A 16,660-nucleotide genomic window follows, 5' to 3' on the forward strand; every position below is an offset into this window, starting at 1 on the left:
TGATTCTACTGGACAGTGAGTTTCAAGGAAAGGCTAAACCAGAATAAAATGTAAAACTAGAACAGAACACCCAACATTCCTGCCAGAGGATAGATAGATAAATGCAGCATTTGGTTTTATAAGTATTCAGTGGGAATATCTGTAGGTTAACACTTGATTAGCCTTATCCACAGGTCTGTTTAGTTGTCATTGTTTGATTGCTTGGTGTTGATATAGCAATGTCTTCTTGTACTGTGGAGCATCTAAGGTATGACTTCCAAAATTTTAGCACTTATCATTATGGCTGGCATAGAGTCAAGTTGCTATACTACAAATATTTGTGAAATGCCTGACTGAATAAATACAATTCCTTCAGATTCATGTGGTAATTTTTTTCTCTATTGGTAGACTGTTGGTATTTGGGATTGCACTGTTCCCAATGACTGTGGAACTGATTGTTGAAGCTGTGTTAGTCGAAAAGAGTGATTGGGAATTTAAACCTGAACTGTATTTCCTCTCCCCTGGACAACTTCCCCGAGACCCTCTTACCAGCCTATTGATCATCAATAACACAGGTGAACAGAAACACAAAATTTAAATCCAGAAATAAGTTATTTCTATGTAGAGGCGGAGAGAGCAAATCATAAGAGAAGAAAGTGTGTGTTTAGACTTTTTGAATAGCAAGCAATTTCTGAGGAACTGTGTACATTTTCTCTGAGTATAGAGGGGCTGGGATGAGGGGACAAGACAAGGATCCTGGACCACTACTTAACCTGGTAGAGGAGGGCTGCTTCTCTGTCTGAGGACCCCAATCGACAGTGTAAGAGACAAACTTCTATCTTGATTGAACCACTCAATTCTGAGATCTCTTTGTTGCAGCAGCCCAACCTCTCCCTTAATTATTATACACATGGATTGACATGTAGAGATTCAATAGGATCGAGGAAGATTCCTTAACAATTTGGTATTTGTGCTCCTGTTAGCCTCAGTAATGGGTACTTGTTGTCTCCCTGCTTACATCTACTGCTCATTTAACTTTTCATTTAACTTTGCAGAAGAAGGTTTTTTTTTCTAAAATGTTAACATAATCTATTCAGAGTGGGAGTTCCTTTGAAGAGTTCCTCTGCCCACTGCATATCCACTTGTGACTCAAGATTACAGATGTTTCCTCTTTAAACACAAGTGGTCTTTATTTCTCATTCTTGTTGGTTTCCATTTGAGTTTTAGAAAGTAAATTTTATTCATTCTACTACCTTAAAGGTAATGAAAAGACAGAATGGAATGAAAAAAGGAAAAGGAAGGCCTGCTAATTGTGTATTTGATTTCCAAGACCTAGAATCATTTCTTTACCTTTCAACCTGTTGCTGTCTCCTGCATGGGTTTCCCTCTCCAGTGTCTCTGAGAACAATCTAGGGCCTTCACTTCCTTCCTTTCTCTTCCCTCTGCTCAGTTAGCTGAGTTGGGAGCTGCCATGCCATCTTGTTCCTTTATCTCTCAAAAATTCACGATTGCTGGGACGAGGTTCATCTTGTCATCGGAGCAGCCCTGTCTGTCTCCCTCAGTGTGGCTGCCCTAAGATGCAAGGAGACTTATTTCCTGTGCGGGTGCCCTTTCCTACCCAGTGGGAATCCTAACTCATCTGGGGCTTGGCCCTATTTTCCTGATGCCCAAACCCCATCTGTCCCCAACTCCCACTTCAAAGACCAAATGAGCCAAAAACGACAGTCCTTCCTTTTCCTTTCTTCATTCCATTCTGTCTTTTCATTGCCTGGAGTTTCTGTAGACTGTTGTTTCTCCCAGATAATGTCTTGGAGAAAGTAGATTTGGGGACTTGTATTCTGAGGACAAGTACAGCTGCCTCCTGCTCTGTGGAGCAGAGGAGGGAGCCTGTGGTCATCTTGTTCTGGGTGTGGTCAACCCATTAATGAGCCTGACTCTGGCTTCAGAGCCTACTTTGCCCCTTGAATTTGTCTGCTCTGAATTAGATACCCTGGAAATTGGTTTTTTCTTTATAGTTGTTGGCTCCTGTATGCTAGAGACTGTGGGTTTTTCTCAGCTCTTCTTTCTGTTTTCTTAGTTAGAACCCTAACAACAACTATGGTCTGATAGTGGCACTCTTCATTTCTCACCTCCTAACGAAAAAATATATGTATGTAATATATATGGGGATAAGTAAACTACATTTATGTGTTAAAATACCTTCATATATACACCTACATATATTTACTTTTCTGTTATTTGGAAAATAAGGGAGCGAGGGAAGAGCTATTATTGGGCATTTTAGGCTAACCAGTTAGAAGTATTCTTCATATAATTATTGTATTTCCACAAACTATTGAATTCAAGTATATTTTTTTAAACCAAGGGTCATAAAATAGAATTATATTGTGTTACTAGTCACACGTTAACTTCATTAAATAGAATTATAAAGCTAACTCATCACAGTGTAAGATTTGATAAATACAGTGATACCTCGGTTCTCGAACGCCTCGGTTTTCGACCAAATCGGTATTCGACCAGGAGATTCGAGAAACTTTTGTCTTGGAATCCGAACAAATATTTGGAACTCGAACTTCCGAGATGAGCCGAGTTGAGCCGAATGGCGTTCATTCGGCCCAGCGCGCCTTGCTCGCGTCATCAGTGTGAGTGCAGAGAGAGAGTCACGCTTTGTGGAGTCACGCTTTCCTATTGGGTTTCATTGCTTCGGTTCTCGAACAATTCGGTTCTCGACCGTCCTCCTGGAACGAATTATGTTCGAGAACCGAGGTATCACTGTAGAAGATGGTAGAATGGATTCTCTTTCATGGGACAATATTATTATTGTGATGCCTAAAGAGTCATGTCTTCACATAACATAAATCTAAATTGTGTATATGGTTTATTTTTAAAAATTGACATATATGTTGTTACTTTATATGGTCTTCTGTTACTAATTTAATACCAGGATCAAATATTGAAGATTTCATACAGTCCCTGAAGCATCAAAATATACTGTTGGAAATAGATGACTTTAAAAATAGAAATAGCTCTGATGATCTGTCATACAATGGAGTCATCGTAGTGTCTGGTAAACAGAAGGTATGTTTGCCTCTTGCGTCTCGTGTTTGTTTTTATGAAAAAAATTGATCGAGTGCTGTATTTTAACTGTCTTGAAAACTGTGGAAAGTCAACCTAGCTAGTGTACAGCAACTTGACTCAAAACGTTTTGGGTCGTTGTTAAATCATTTGTGAAGTTTAAGTAAGTTTTTGTAAAACATTTTTTATCTTAACGTTGGAATTAGATGATTGTTTTTTTTTTAATATTTCAGAGTAGCTGGATATAATTGCATTATTCAAACTTATTAAAATATTAGAACTTATGGTTACCAACCAAGATAATTATTAATTTAAGGGATTCTATTCAATGGCTAACTACCCAAACAGGCTTTTTATATGTTGAGAAAATACATTAGATACTCTTATAGCCATTGCAATCTCTGAGGAAAGTTTTTTCTGCCTACTATCTTGACATGTTTCAATTTGGGTAAAGAGTGCAAGCAATAGAGATCCTTCCAGGAACGAGACTATTGGAAATACCTCATAATCATAAGTCAACTCTGAGTCTTACTTACATTCTAATGAAAACTGGAGTCAAATTATGTGAAGCTCCCTCTTTGTTTCCTGCCACAAGGGGAGAAGAGGTAACACTGAATTCACTTCTACCTAAACTAAGTGCGTCACACTCAGTGTCATCTCAGGGTGGGGAACTACATCGCCAGGCAGTTGCTTTACCCGTGACTTATCCAGCCTGTTTATTACATGAACTCTTGGTAACATTTACACAATATCGAACCCCTTGATAATGTAGGAACATTGTCATAAACCTGAAGAACATACACATTGTCCTAGAAACTGTCCTGGAAAGTGCTTTGCTGGCAGTGTAGTCATGAATATTATATGAATCCCATGCCTGTTTCCTGTCCAGAACAGGGCTCCTTTGCTTGCTCCCTGCAAACGGAAACAGTTTCCTCGGCAGGGCCGCTTGTACCTCCCATCAGCTGAAATGTCCTGGTCAGCAAAGTAAGGACAACTTCATCCAAAGTTAGTAATACTGATAAAAATTCATATTGCTGACTGTGCTAGGATCTAATACACATTATCCCACTGAAATTGTACGAGGACCCATTTATTATATATACCCTTCCCAGATGAGGATGCTGCTGCTCAGAGACGTCAGTCAACTTGAAGAGGGCCACGCAGCTAGAATATGGCACTGTTACATTTGACCTTTTTCTTTGTTCTTTCTTTATTTTCTTTCTTTATTTTTTATTGTTGAAAGTATTACAGATGCCCCCTTTTTCTCCTCATTGACCCCTATTCCCCACTCCCACCCCTCTCCTGCCTTCCCCAGCCTGATGTCCTTGGTGATTGGCTGTGCCTATGGGCATATACGTTCTTTGGTTTATCTCTTTCCACTCCTCCCACCCTGCATCCCTCTGAGGTTCGTCAGTCTGTTCCCTACTTCCATGTCTCTGGATCTCTTTTGGTCAACAGCTTATTTTGTTCATGATGTTCCCTAAAATCTTTGTTCTTTAGTTATTCAGAATTAACATTTCATTTGTCTTTATTTGAAGGATTATAGGTTTTCAGTTGTGTGCAATACCAAGAGACTGCACTGTTTCCCTATTCTTATGAACATTCTCAGCAACGGTCTGCTTCGAATGCTTAACCACACACAGCAGATTCGCATCGGGAGAAGCCCATTTCCTTTAGTAAGTATTGGATTTGCTCCTTCTGAACAATTAGGAATTTGCCAAGACACCTGTGTTCCTTCTTTAGCCCTTAAATATTTATCGTTGATTGTTAACCCTAAACAATTAATTTTGTCCTTACCTTTTAACCACTTTTTGGTTATTAGTATTTGTTTAATTTTTTAAAATATTCACTAGCTTCAATGCCTTTTGCATTTGCAGAACTACGTGTTGACCTGGACGGGGCTGCCGGACGGCTCTGTTTTCCTGTTTTTCACCATGTGCAGCATTTCTCCCTACATCGCCATGGGCAGCATCAGCGATTATAGGGTAAGAACAGGGCAGAGGAAAGACAGACTTCAGGGACCTCAGTAACTGCGTTGTAAATGCTGTGTGTTCAAAATGACAATCCTGTGAGGAAAGCATTTAGGCATACGTTTAATTTAGACCATGTAGTGAAGCACGATTTCTATCAAGTCAGACATTTACTTCTGAAAGCACAAGCCACAGAGGAGGGAGGTTGAGGCCGGAGGAGAGAAACCACAGGACGTACATGCGTATATGCATGACCAATGAACACAGACAACAAAGCTGGGGATGGGGCGGGGGATGGGGGGGAGGATGTCAGTGGGGAAAAATGAGAAGCATCTGTAACAAAAATTTAAAAAATATATTGATAAAAAAATAAATTTAAAAAAAAGCACAAAATACTTTTTATTTCAAAATTAAAGGAAATGTACAGTGATTTATAGGGATTCGGGTTAATCCGAGCCTTCAAAGGGGACTATTATAAAACATTTGACTATATTATTTCTTAACTACAAAGAAGAAATCATTGATATTGAAATTGAAGACCAGATTTAAGACCCGAATCCCCTTCCCTTTTTGCTGTGGGGAATACAGTTGTTTGTTATATTTGTGTTTGGTTATGTCCATTATTCAAGTCAAAGAGTAGAAGATTTAGATGACTCATCCTTCCCCATTCTGAGCCAGTAACTCTCCCAAAGCATATCTGGATAATGGAGAACTTATTTTTCTTCGGGTCATAAAATAATATTTCTTTTGAAGGAGATTTATCCCTTGATCATTATGAAATCTGCTTTTCTATTTATTATGCGTAAGTTGAGATGGTGTTGGGAATCAAACCTATACAATGAAAACATACTCATTTTTAAAATGGTCACCTTAATGCAATGAGCTAAATGCCATTAAACAGTATATGCATAATTAAAATTATTAGAAGAATTAAAATTATTAGATTCGAGTCTATTTAACCTATCTCCCAATGCTTTTGTTTCGGATTTGGATTTTAATTGGGTCTATGTGTATCCTGTGTTTTTTGTCAGAGGAGAGCTAAGGCCCAGCTGTGGATTTCAGGCCTCTACCCTTCGGCCTACTGGTTTGGGCAGGCCCTGGTGGATGTCAGCCTCTTCGCTTTCCTACTCCTGGCAATGTTATTAATCATCTACTTAATAAACATAGTGGAAGTTTATATCACAAGTCGAATTTTGTTTGCTCTGGTAAGTAAAACATTATGTAGAGATTGTCTTATAAGGCAATTCATGACAGATTTTTACATTTGTGTTTTATATAATCAAGACATTTTCATTTTTATTTTGTCTTAAACTAAGACAAAAAAAATTCAAAGTGAATATTCAATAAGATATTTAAAAATGCTTCCAATGTAAAATTTCCCTCCACTAATATCTTATGTTTTGACTTTGATATTATTCATATTATCTTTAGGTTGTAATTACGATTGGTTATGCAGCTTCTCTCGTCTTTTTGACATATGTGATATCATTTATTTTTCGAAAGAGGAGGAAAAATAGTGGCCTTTGGTCATTTTGCTTCTTTATCGTAAGTATGTAATAAATATATATACTAAAAGGGGTTCTTTCCTGTAGTTGTAGTGTAACAGAAAACACAGTCACCTTTGCCCTGAGCAATAGGATAGGGATGCCTGGAGATTGCCCCTGAGAAAGGAGAAAGAATGTGACACGTTACTGATTCAGCAGTGTCCCTGCAGAATCCGCCTACAGTCCCTCGACTAGATTGTATAAACCCAAAGCCCAGGAAACTACTCTTGAGTTTATGAATCCTTCAGAAAACAGGGCTTCCTGGCAATAGCAGGACAAAATTGGTTTGATAGCCATGGCTGGTTTGGCTCAGCAGTTAGAGCACTGGCCCTCAGACCCAAGGGTCTCCGGTTTGATTCCCAGTCAAGGGCACATACCTGGATTCAATCTCTGGTCGTGGTTGGGCTTATGCAGGAAGCAATCAATCGATGTGTCTCGCTCACATAGATGTTTCTCTCTCTCTATCTCTCTCTCTTCCTCCCACCCTCCCTCCTTTCTACTCTATCTTAAAATAAATAAATAAATGGAAAAATACCTTCGGGTAAGAATTAACCAAAATAATAATATAATAACAACAATAATAATTGGATTGATAAAACCTGACAGTACAGTCCATTTCTACAGTCTTTAAGAAGTTGTCTTTTAACCTAAGATGCTAATAATTTCAGAGATCAAACATGTTTTTATACATATGGCAGAGCATTTATGAGTAAATATGAATGAATGATTACTAGAAGTTCAAGATTACTGAAAACTTGGATGGAAATCTTTCCCAAGACTCTGGACACCCAAGATGAAAAGAAACCCAAAGTGCCTAATCCCAGCACTGTGGGTTCCTTTTAGCTGATACCCTCAAACCAGTGGTGGAGCAATGTCTGTCTTGCAAACGCAGCTCCCAACTGTTGGAGTTGAAGTCCTGAAACCACAAGAGGAAGCAGAAGCATCTGCTAAGAAAACACGTCTGCAGTCGCCCACTGGCCTCTATCAGGAATTGGCCTTAGACTGTTCTGGTCAGCAGGTAGCCGTTGCCTTATCCCTTCTCAGTGGACAGTACTCTGATCTGGCTTCTCTAGATTGTATTTCTGGGCATTCAGCAGGTAATGTCTATGACTACCCCTCTTACCACCAGCAGGACGATGCAGTACGAGTTCAGAGATACTGCACCTCACTTGGAAGACTGGCGTCAAGGCAGGCATGAGGGCCTGGCACGCTAGTCCTTCCATTCACATTTGCGCGGAGCTGGTAGTTCAGTCCACAGACTGACTGCCTTTGCCCATGTGAACCCAGGTGCTGGGCAGGCAGTGCAGATGTCCGAGAAAAGACTCTGACGCATAGTTGATTTCCTTCCCACTCTTACAGATGTCCAGCAAAAGTTAACAAACTTTGTATTTTCGAGTAGTTTCAACTCTGAATGAAAGTCTCTTTCAGAGCTGATGTTCAAGCAATGTCAGGGGTATTGCCGATAGGACTGTGGACAGGTCTGTTAGTGCCATCCTGAGGCTTGGAACAGCCCAGCGAGTTCCCCCCAGACACTCCTTAAACATATTGTCTCCAGTCCTGAGCAATCAGCCTCTTTGTCCTTCTTGTCTCGTTCTCCTTAAACAGAAGCCGTTCCAGACCAGGACACAGACAAGTCTGTAGGAATGTAGTTTTTCTTTGTATCAAGTGAAAAACCAGGCCCTGCTTTACCTTATACTCACAAGTCACCGTGCTTTGTGTAGATCTGACAGTCCCTCGGGTGGCGGGACGTCGGCATCCACAGTAGACCCCCCTCAGCCCCGACCCTGCAGCTCTAAGTGGAAAAGCAGGGCGGGGGGGGGGCGGGGGGGCTCTGCTTGGAGATGCAGGCTCCGCAGTGACGCTTTGGGACAAACACGCAGACAGAGTTTTCTCATCCAAGTTCCGGAAATTCAAAGTGCATCAGTTCCACAGAACAAGACAGACCTTCCCGAACTTAAAACACCATAATCTTCCAGAACCATAGCTTTCATCTCTTGGCTCAGGGAGCAGAGACCACTTCCCTAAATACGGTTCATACGTACAACAAGGGATGAAAGTCTAACGAGGACAAAGTTCCTTCAGAACATGGTAGAGGGCAAAACAGAATCTGCATTCTCACGTGACGAGTTCCTCCTGCGTAATTCCTCTGCTGCGCGTGCACAGGCGAGCAAATGAAGAAACCTGACCGTCATTCTAGGGAAAGTCACGATAATGCAGAACACCTTTTCTGTTAGGTGTGTGGACAAACGTTTGTGGATTAAGATGTTCTCACTGTGACGGGAACAAACTATAGCAAATAAAGGACCACAGCAGAGAATCGAACAGGTGACTCTGAAACACTATTTTTCAAATATATCTATAGATGATTGAATATCATTTTTCCTTTGCCATCCATTTTTGAATTATTGCGTATTAAAATAAGGCAGTATCACAGAGGCAAAGTAAAGTTTTTAAAGTAAAGATTTTTGTTCAAAATGTAAAAAAATTACATCATAGTGATATAGTATAATACGTGTTTATAATTTCTGCTTTTTCTTCCCCCTTTTAATATTTATTTGTGTACTTGTTTATTTATTTTATTTTTATACCATTGAAAAGAAACTACATATTTATGGCATACTGGAATGTCAGATTTGAAAATAATTCAACATTATCTAGTATAATTCCCCTCATTTCCTTAGAGTGAAAATATTTAAGTAACTTGTTCAAGGTCACATGAAAACTAGTCACAGACTCAGGAACAAAACAGGTCTCAGACCTTATGTTGTTCCTCATGTCAAAAATATGAGATGGGCCCTGGCTGGTTTGGCTCAGCTGTTAGAGTGTCAGCCCTCGAACCAAAGAGTCCAGGGGTCTGATTCCTGGTCAAGGGCACTTACCTCAGTTGTGGGTTCGATCCCCAGCCCTGGTCAAGGTCATGTGGGAGGCAACCAGTCAATGTGTCTCTCTCACATCGATGTTCCTCTCTCTTCCTCCCTTTCCCTCCCTCCTCCCACTCTATCTAAAAAAATAAAATAAAATAAAATAATCCACCCTGGACGGTTTTGCTCAGCGGTTAAAGTGTCGGCCTGCAGTCCAGAGAGACCCGGGTTTGGTTCCCGCTAATGGCATGTACTTCGGTTGCCTTTGCCCAGCTCTGGTTGGGTCATACAGGTGGCAGCCACTCGATGGGTCCCTTTCACGTCGGTGTTTCTCTCTCTCTCTCTTCCTCTCTCTCCTTCCCACTCTATCTGGAAAAAAAAAAAAAAAGGAAATTTGTCCTCGAGTGAGGATAAATCAAACAAACAAACAAACAAAAAACAAAAAGAAAAAGAAATCCTCGGGTGAGGATTAGAAAAAGAAGAGATGGTAGCATGATCAACAACTGAAGTGAAATTTGTGTTGATCAGCATCTTGATTTGAGTAGCCTAAGTTTTACATCTTCACCGAGACCTCAAGCAGTTTGCAATAACTTTATGCCTTTTACCAAGAACTTTTAATTTCATTCAAAATATGTATTGAGGGTAAGTAGCATGATAACTGACCTTTCACCATGCAGTGAGTGTACATTTAAACCAGTTTAATGCCCGTCTTAGGACTGAGGTCATTGTTTTATTACTTGCAGGATCATGTATATAAATGTATCATATGTTGATGTCCTTTCTTGATCTTTGATATACATGGAAGGACAGTACAGGCAATGTCTCCCCATCACCAAGTAAAGTCACAGTCAATAGTTAATTTGTTTTTAGAGTCCAGTGGACTCCTGTACCCCCAAGGGTGTGGCACCTCAGGAGTATCCTAGGCCCTTATCTAATAAGGAAGCATCCTTTCAGCCCACATTTCAGCCCAGTGGTGGACACATGGTCACATCTCACTGCACCCCGGGCAATGCAATATTTCTTTTCATGCGTTTTGACATCTTCTCTTGTTCCAGTGGGTGAGAAAGGAAGAAAAGAACGAGTCACAAAAGTAGAAACATGGAGGCCTAGTGGAATAAGCAGAGTCAGCTAATTGGACTAAAGGACACATTGTTATCAAAAATAAGGAGCTGGGGGAAAAAATAGAGAAGTGAGATGTCATGAAAACTAAAAGGAGAGACATACGCAGACATGGACAATTGTGCAATACCTTTGTAGAGAGATGTGGGGCTGCCCAGCGAGAGAAATCTCTCTGGACTTCCCATCTAACACGCTTACTGTGCTCGTACTGAATCCTTGATTATACGTTTTTTTGTGTGCCCCCCCCCCCCAGTTGTTTTTATATATGCATTACATTTTCTCCCATAACTTTAAATTCACTTAGTAACAATAGGACATTCTCTGTATATAACAATTCTTCAAAACAGTATGGTTTTCTGACATAAAGACTTAGCAGTCACGCCCACCCATAGTTTTCAGTTCCAGCTTTGTTCCTACGAACTGTGTCGTTTTGAGGATGTTATTTAATGTCCCTGGACCCTGGATTTCCAATATATAAAGGGAGGGATGATAAGAATAACTACATTATAGAGTTGCTGTGAGGTTAAAGTAAACAGTGCATGCTCAATTCTTTTTTTTTTCTTTATTGATTTGAGAGAGAGAGGAAGGGTGAGGGAGAGAGAGATAGAAACATCAGTGAGAGACAACAGTGACTGGCTGCCTCCTGCATGCCCCCCACTGGGGATTGGGCCCACGACCTGGGCATGTGCCCTGACTGGGAAAGGAACCCGCGACCTCTTGGTGCAGGGGTCGATGCTCAACCACTGCGCCACACCAGCCACGTTATGCTCAATTCTTAATCCCTGGCATTTGTGTAATATTCAATGAATTGAGCACTTTTCATTCTTACTAGTTTTATTATAATTAATACATTAATGAGACTCAGCAAAGGTTCAATAAAGTGCTCAAAACATACTTGTTTACTAATAAACTGATCCTCAAATTAGAAAAGTAAAATGTTATTTTTATCTCCACCCCAACATTTTGCAGTAAGCTAAAAGAAAATGAGTTCATTACAATCAAAATGTATAATCTCTGAAAAATCATGTATGTGAAATGGGGAATTGATGGAGCAGGTATAACGATTAGAAACTTCAGTGTTGCTCTGGCTGGTTTGTTTCAGTGGTTAGAGCATCAGCCTTTGGACCGAAGGGTCATGGATTCGATTCCCGATCAAGGGCACTTACCTGGTTGCAGGGGAGGCAACTAATTAATCTCTCTCTCTCTCTCTATCTCTCCCCCCCTCCTTCCCTCCCTCCCTCCCACTTTATCTAAAAATCAGTGGAGAACTATCCTCAGGTGAGGATTAACCAACAAGAACAAAAAAGTTGGAATAGATTTTAACCCGACCCGTGTGGCTCAGTGGATTGAGCATGGACTGACTGAGAGGTTCTAGTTGGATTCCCGGTCAGGGCACAGGCTCAGGTTTCAGGCTTGATCCCCAGTAGGGGGCGTGCAGGAGACGGCCGGACAATGTTTCTCCCTCACAGTGATGTTTCTATCTCTCTCTCTCTAAAAAAGCAATGAAAAAAACATATTTTAGAAAACCTCAGGGTAGGGGAGAGGACATCCTGATTTTTTAGGAGTCATATACTCATTAACGAAAGCGTATCCTCTCCCTTTTCCTTCTGAAAGCAGTGTATCTGCATATAGGAGATTTATGAGACATAGGATAAGAACATCTACATCTTAAATGTTTTCTCAAATGTCAATGACTGAGCAGGTCTGACGCAAAATATATTTCAACTTGCCTTGTAGACCTCCAGCGGCTTGATAGACTTCATTTTAATATATCGGTTCAAGTTATCTGCCTTGGTTTTTGGCATGATTATTGTTCCCTCAAGCATCTTGGATGGATTTTTAATTTTTTTGGCAGAGGTAAGACACGTTGTCAACTGGTGTCCCTAATGTTGACTATGCAACCTATTGAAATGCTTTGCCCAAGTCTGTCAAGACCGTCGGCCGTGGGTTCTCTGGATCTGGGCGGGGCAGGGAATGGGCGGTGCCGGCGAGGACGTGCGGTGGGCTCTTCTCAGGTTCAGCTGCGGTGTTGCTTCCACAGCTCTCCACGTTCCCTAAGAACCCCACCCTTACAGTGGGTAGGTTTCATGGCGTGAAAATGGAACCGCAGTAAAGCTGTTAAATAAGCTTTGCTGTATGCACTTTGCCAAACATACGCCTATTCAAAACGAATGCCAGATTGGAAGATGTTGCCCCGTGTCATGGGTATTCCTTATCCACTGCGAGAAATACACTCAATGTACAGTATCATTCACTCGTTCCAAGTATATTTTAAACACTATTCCACGTTAGGCACGGTGCTTGTAATTGGGGACATCTCATGGACAAGATAGTACAGTCCTACCTTTCACAGAGCGTAGTGGAGACAAAGGCCAGCCTCAAGGCAGTCAATGCAAGGGACCTAACGTTTGCAAAGGAGAAGCGCAGAGTCTGAAGCCCAGCTGATGTGCTCTGGAGAGTCAGAGAATTCTTCTAAGGGGAAGCAATGTTTAAACACAGTCCTGAAGAATGAGGAAGAATGAACTGGAGGGAGAATGTAGCAGGAGGGAAGCATGTTCAGTAGAGGGATGCAAAGGTGTTGAAACAGGAAAGACCAGGGAGCATTAAAGAAACGGACCATGATTCGAGTGGAAAGAAACGTACAATGAGATGAGCAGAAGAGCTCAGTCAGGAACATACTTTGGGGGGCCCTGCTCCATCCTGAATGAAGTGGTTTTGAACACAGTAGAGAGGGCTCCCCTAAGCTTGTGTTCTTGGGAACCTTGAAAAGCCCTCCATCTGTGAGAACACTTTTTCATTGACTGAGCAGTGCCTGGGATTCTCAAGTGAAAATCTATTCCTTTGTTTAAAGCATTTTCCTCCTGAAACAGAAGTAGACCTGCAAAGTGAAATATACTAACCTAGACTTGTCACACATATTTAGGAGTAATGAGTTACTTTTTGCATGTATTGATTGAGGAAGACAGAATAACACAACAGGATTGATTATTATGGTGGAAACAGTCACCATTGGGAGGCTCATTAGGACAAATATGTTTGACCTCTAGAATTTATCCTAATGAAGGCACCTCTCTCTTTTACACTTTCAGTGGGCTTTCAGACAACATTAAACCAAAATAGTAAAGAAAAATGAGGAATTGGAGAAGACAAATACAGGTTACCTGCTCACTGAGAAACATTGAGAGTTGAGTAGGGAGTCCCCACATCTCCGCAGGGAATTGCTTGTCACAAGTGCATATAGGGAACTCAAGCTTAAGGAAAATATTCAATATGTGAAATTCCATATTATTTAAATGAAAATTATGAAGCAGATGAATTTTCATTTAGCCTTGTTTTTGTTTTGCCTTTGCAGAGATACTTCGAGCACCAAAGAAATGATCAAGACTCATCTTTTGACCTGAATGCAGTTGATTTTCTAGTGTGCCTAATAGTAAGAAGGTTTTTCTAACTCACCACTTTTTTCCTTTTTTTTTTGGATAGTTATCATTTACTGTAATAACTACTTGATCTTGCCTGAAGTGTGCCAACTTTAAAGGTGTTTTTAATATAATCTTAGAATAAGCAGTTACATCCCAACATGATTCTAAATCCTGGAATTACTTTTTATATGGATGAATGGATGGTATAAATTTAGAATTCAATATGAAATTAACTTTTCATGTTATTTCTCCTTTGTACTGCCCCCTCCAAATTTCAGAGAGCTTGTCCAAAGTACAGATGAAATGTAACTTAAGTCCTTTGAATTAGAGATTTTAAAAAAGCCAAAGTTGAATAATAGAAAGAAAAGGAAAAAAATGATTTTGTTGATATATTTAGACTAAAGAAAGCTACTGTCTTTGAATACAATGTGTCAGTCCTTTTCTTGGCCTGGGAGCAGCTGTAGACAGCAGTCCTTGCCCTCCTGGAGTTACGTTTCAGTGCAAGGCGCATAACAAACTAAGCAGATAATATGTGCCGTGCCAGACGGGTGCTCAGGAGAGCCTGGCTGAGAAAGAAAGACCCGAGGCGTGGAAGCAAGGCGTAGAGCGCGGGCAGAGCTCGCCGATAGCAGGGGCAGGAGTCATCCTGGCTTGCTCCACGGTCAGGCAGGAGGCAGGGTCACGTGTGGGTGGATAGAAGAGGTTCCCCAGCGTGTTCTCAGACACTATACGGACTCTGACTTTGCTTTGAGAACTGAGGTGTCAGTGGAGAGTTTTAAGTGAAGTGAGCTGACAGGACATGTTTCCAAAGAGAGGCAGGTGGTGGGTGGGAGCGGGAAGGAGGGGGTCCATGGGGTAAAAAGGGGGGCATCTGTAATACTTTCAACAACAAAAACAAACAAGAGAGGCTGTAGAGGCTGTGTTGAGGATACATGTGGGGAGCGAGGGGAAAAGAGGGAGCGAGACCAGGTCAGAAGGTGCTGCCATATTTTGATATTTCTTTTTTAATAATGAGAAATGATAATGACCTGGGCCCGGGTGGGGCAGCACAAACGTGGGTGAGATGTGGTTGGGTCCCGGATAGTGCTGAAGGTGAAGCAGAGGGAGTTTGCGGCAGGCTGGCTGTGGGGTGGGAGGAGCAAGGAGTTGGGTCCCATTAGGCTGGACTGTCTCTGCAGAGCTCACGGACTTCTTCCCTGGGTTGTAAGACGATCCATACCTCTTTCACCTGAAGACAGCAGGTCGCCAACGTAGTCCGAGTGTCTAAATTACATCTGTGAATGAAATACCTAAATACGACTGTTTTTCTTTGCTTCTAGCCTTACTTTCAGGCTCTGCTGTTCGTTTTTGTTCTAAGATTCATGGAGATAAAGTGTGGGCAGACAGTCGTGCGAAAGGATCCCGTTCTCAGGTTGGCTCAAGCTTCATTTCACACTGAATACCGTGCTGTAGCGTTCCTAGCGCGGCTGCACTGTCAGCCTGTCATGCAGACCTGTCTCTGCAGTGGGAACAGCTGGCTTTCCTGGCGGTCAGGGGACGGCTGGCTTACCGGCGGGAAACAGGGCTCCCAGCGGATTCGGACACTCACCGGCAGGGGAAGCTTTCAGTCCCTCAGCCTCGTAATGAGTCCTCAGTGTGCCGATCTGCCATCCAAGGCAGTCACCCGTCTCTGAGCAGGAGAGATGGGACGGAATCAGTTGGATGGCACAGTTCCCAGTGCTTCCCATGTGGGGCCTCCAGAAAGGGCAGACGGTGAGAGATGCTAAGGCAAATGTTGGGCTGCGCAGATGGGCTCACAGTAAACAGAAAATGTTGGTGAGCCGATATTTAAAGGAGCAGCAGTGCCCTGGCCAGTTTTGCTCAGTGGTTAGAGCATCAGCCCACAGACCAATGAGTCCCAGGTTCGAGTCCAGCCAAGGGCACCAACCTCAGTTGCGGTTCGTCCCTGGCCTTGCTCAGGGTCATGTGGGAGGCAGCCTGTTGATGTGCCCCTCTCACACCAATGTTTTTCTCTCTCCCTTCCTCTTCCTCTCTCTCTACCTGAAGATAAATAGAAAGATATCTTTGGTGGGGATTAAAAAATAAACAAATAAAATAAACAGCAGTACTTGCTAGCATATTAGAGATGGTCTAAGGTGCTAACGGAAAGAATGGGAACCACCCAGAGAAAGGGATTCTGGCCACTGGGGTGGGGATTTCTGGCCAAAGCAGAGCAGTAGTCACAGGACCAGCAGTGTGCTGAAAGAAAGTGACATTGGGAAAGCACAGTGGGAAGATCACCAGGAGGCTGATTTGTGGTCCATCTTTGACAACTAAAACAATTACACGGCACAAACATCTCACGTTCTCTGCAGAATTTCCCCCCAAAGAAGAAAGGCTGGGCCAAACCCAGAGGAACCTGTCGAAGAAGACGAGGATGTCCAAGCAGAAAGAGTGAGGACGGCAGCCGCCCTGACCACCTCTGGCCTCGAAGAGGTAGCCGAGCACGGGACAGAGTGCATGCTAATGGGACTAGACAGGGATGCTCACGAGCAGAGGTGGAGGTGCTGGTTTGCGTTCTGAAAGGGGGGTGTTTGGTGCGTTTTCATAATTACGAACTGTGCAGGCACTTCTTGGGAGTGTCCTAGAAGCTCCAAGAAGCATACAAAGCACAATGGATTGGAAGAAAATGGGCTTTGCTCATTGGAGCTATA

The 16,660-nt window shown here is 42.0% G+C and overlaps 1 protein-coding gene across 1 annotated transcript in view; it reads left to right on the top strand.

Moving 5' to 3' along the window:
- ABCA6 (ATP binding cassette subfamily A member 6) overlaps window positions 1-16,660 on the top strand; it is a 54,926-nt gene that overhangs the window by 29,023 nt on the left and 9,243 nt on the right. The window contains exons 20-29 of the mRNA XM_036269267.1: window positions 388-554; window positions 2,924-3,057; window positions 4,593-4,730; window positions 4,932-5,039; window positions 6,056-6,229; window positions 6,456-6,569; window positions 12,286-12,405; window positions 13,901-13,978; window positions 15,287-15,378; window positions 16,322-16,442. Of these exons, the coding sequence (XP_036125160.1) occupies window positions 388-554; window positions 2,924-3,057; window positions 4,593-4,730; window positions 4,932-5,039; window positions 6,056-6,229; window positions 6,456-6,569; window positions 12,286-12,405; window positions 13,901-13,978; window positions 15,287-15,378; window positions 16,322-16,442 (1,246 nt within the window). The remainder of the gene's footprint in view (window positions 1-387; window positions 555-2,923; window positions 3,058-4,592; window positions 4,731-4,931; window positions 5,040-6,055; window positions 6,230-6,455; window positions 6,570-12,285; window positions 12,406-13,900; window positions 13,979-15,286; window positions 15,379-16,321; window positions 16,443-16,660) is intronic.

This window comes from Molossus molossus, unplaced genomic scaffold, assembly GCF_014108415.1.
Source record: "Molossus molossus isolate mMolMol1 unplaced genomic scaffold, mMolMol1.p scaffold_m16_p_19, whole genome shotgun sequence".
NCBI classification, from domain to species: domain Eukaryota; kingdom Metazoa; phylum Chordata; class Mammalia; order Chiroptera; family Molossidae; genus Molossus; species Molossus molossus.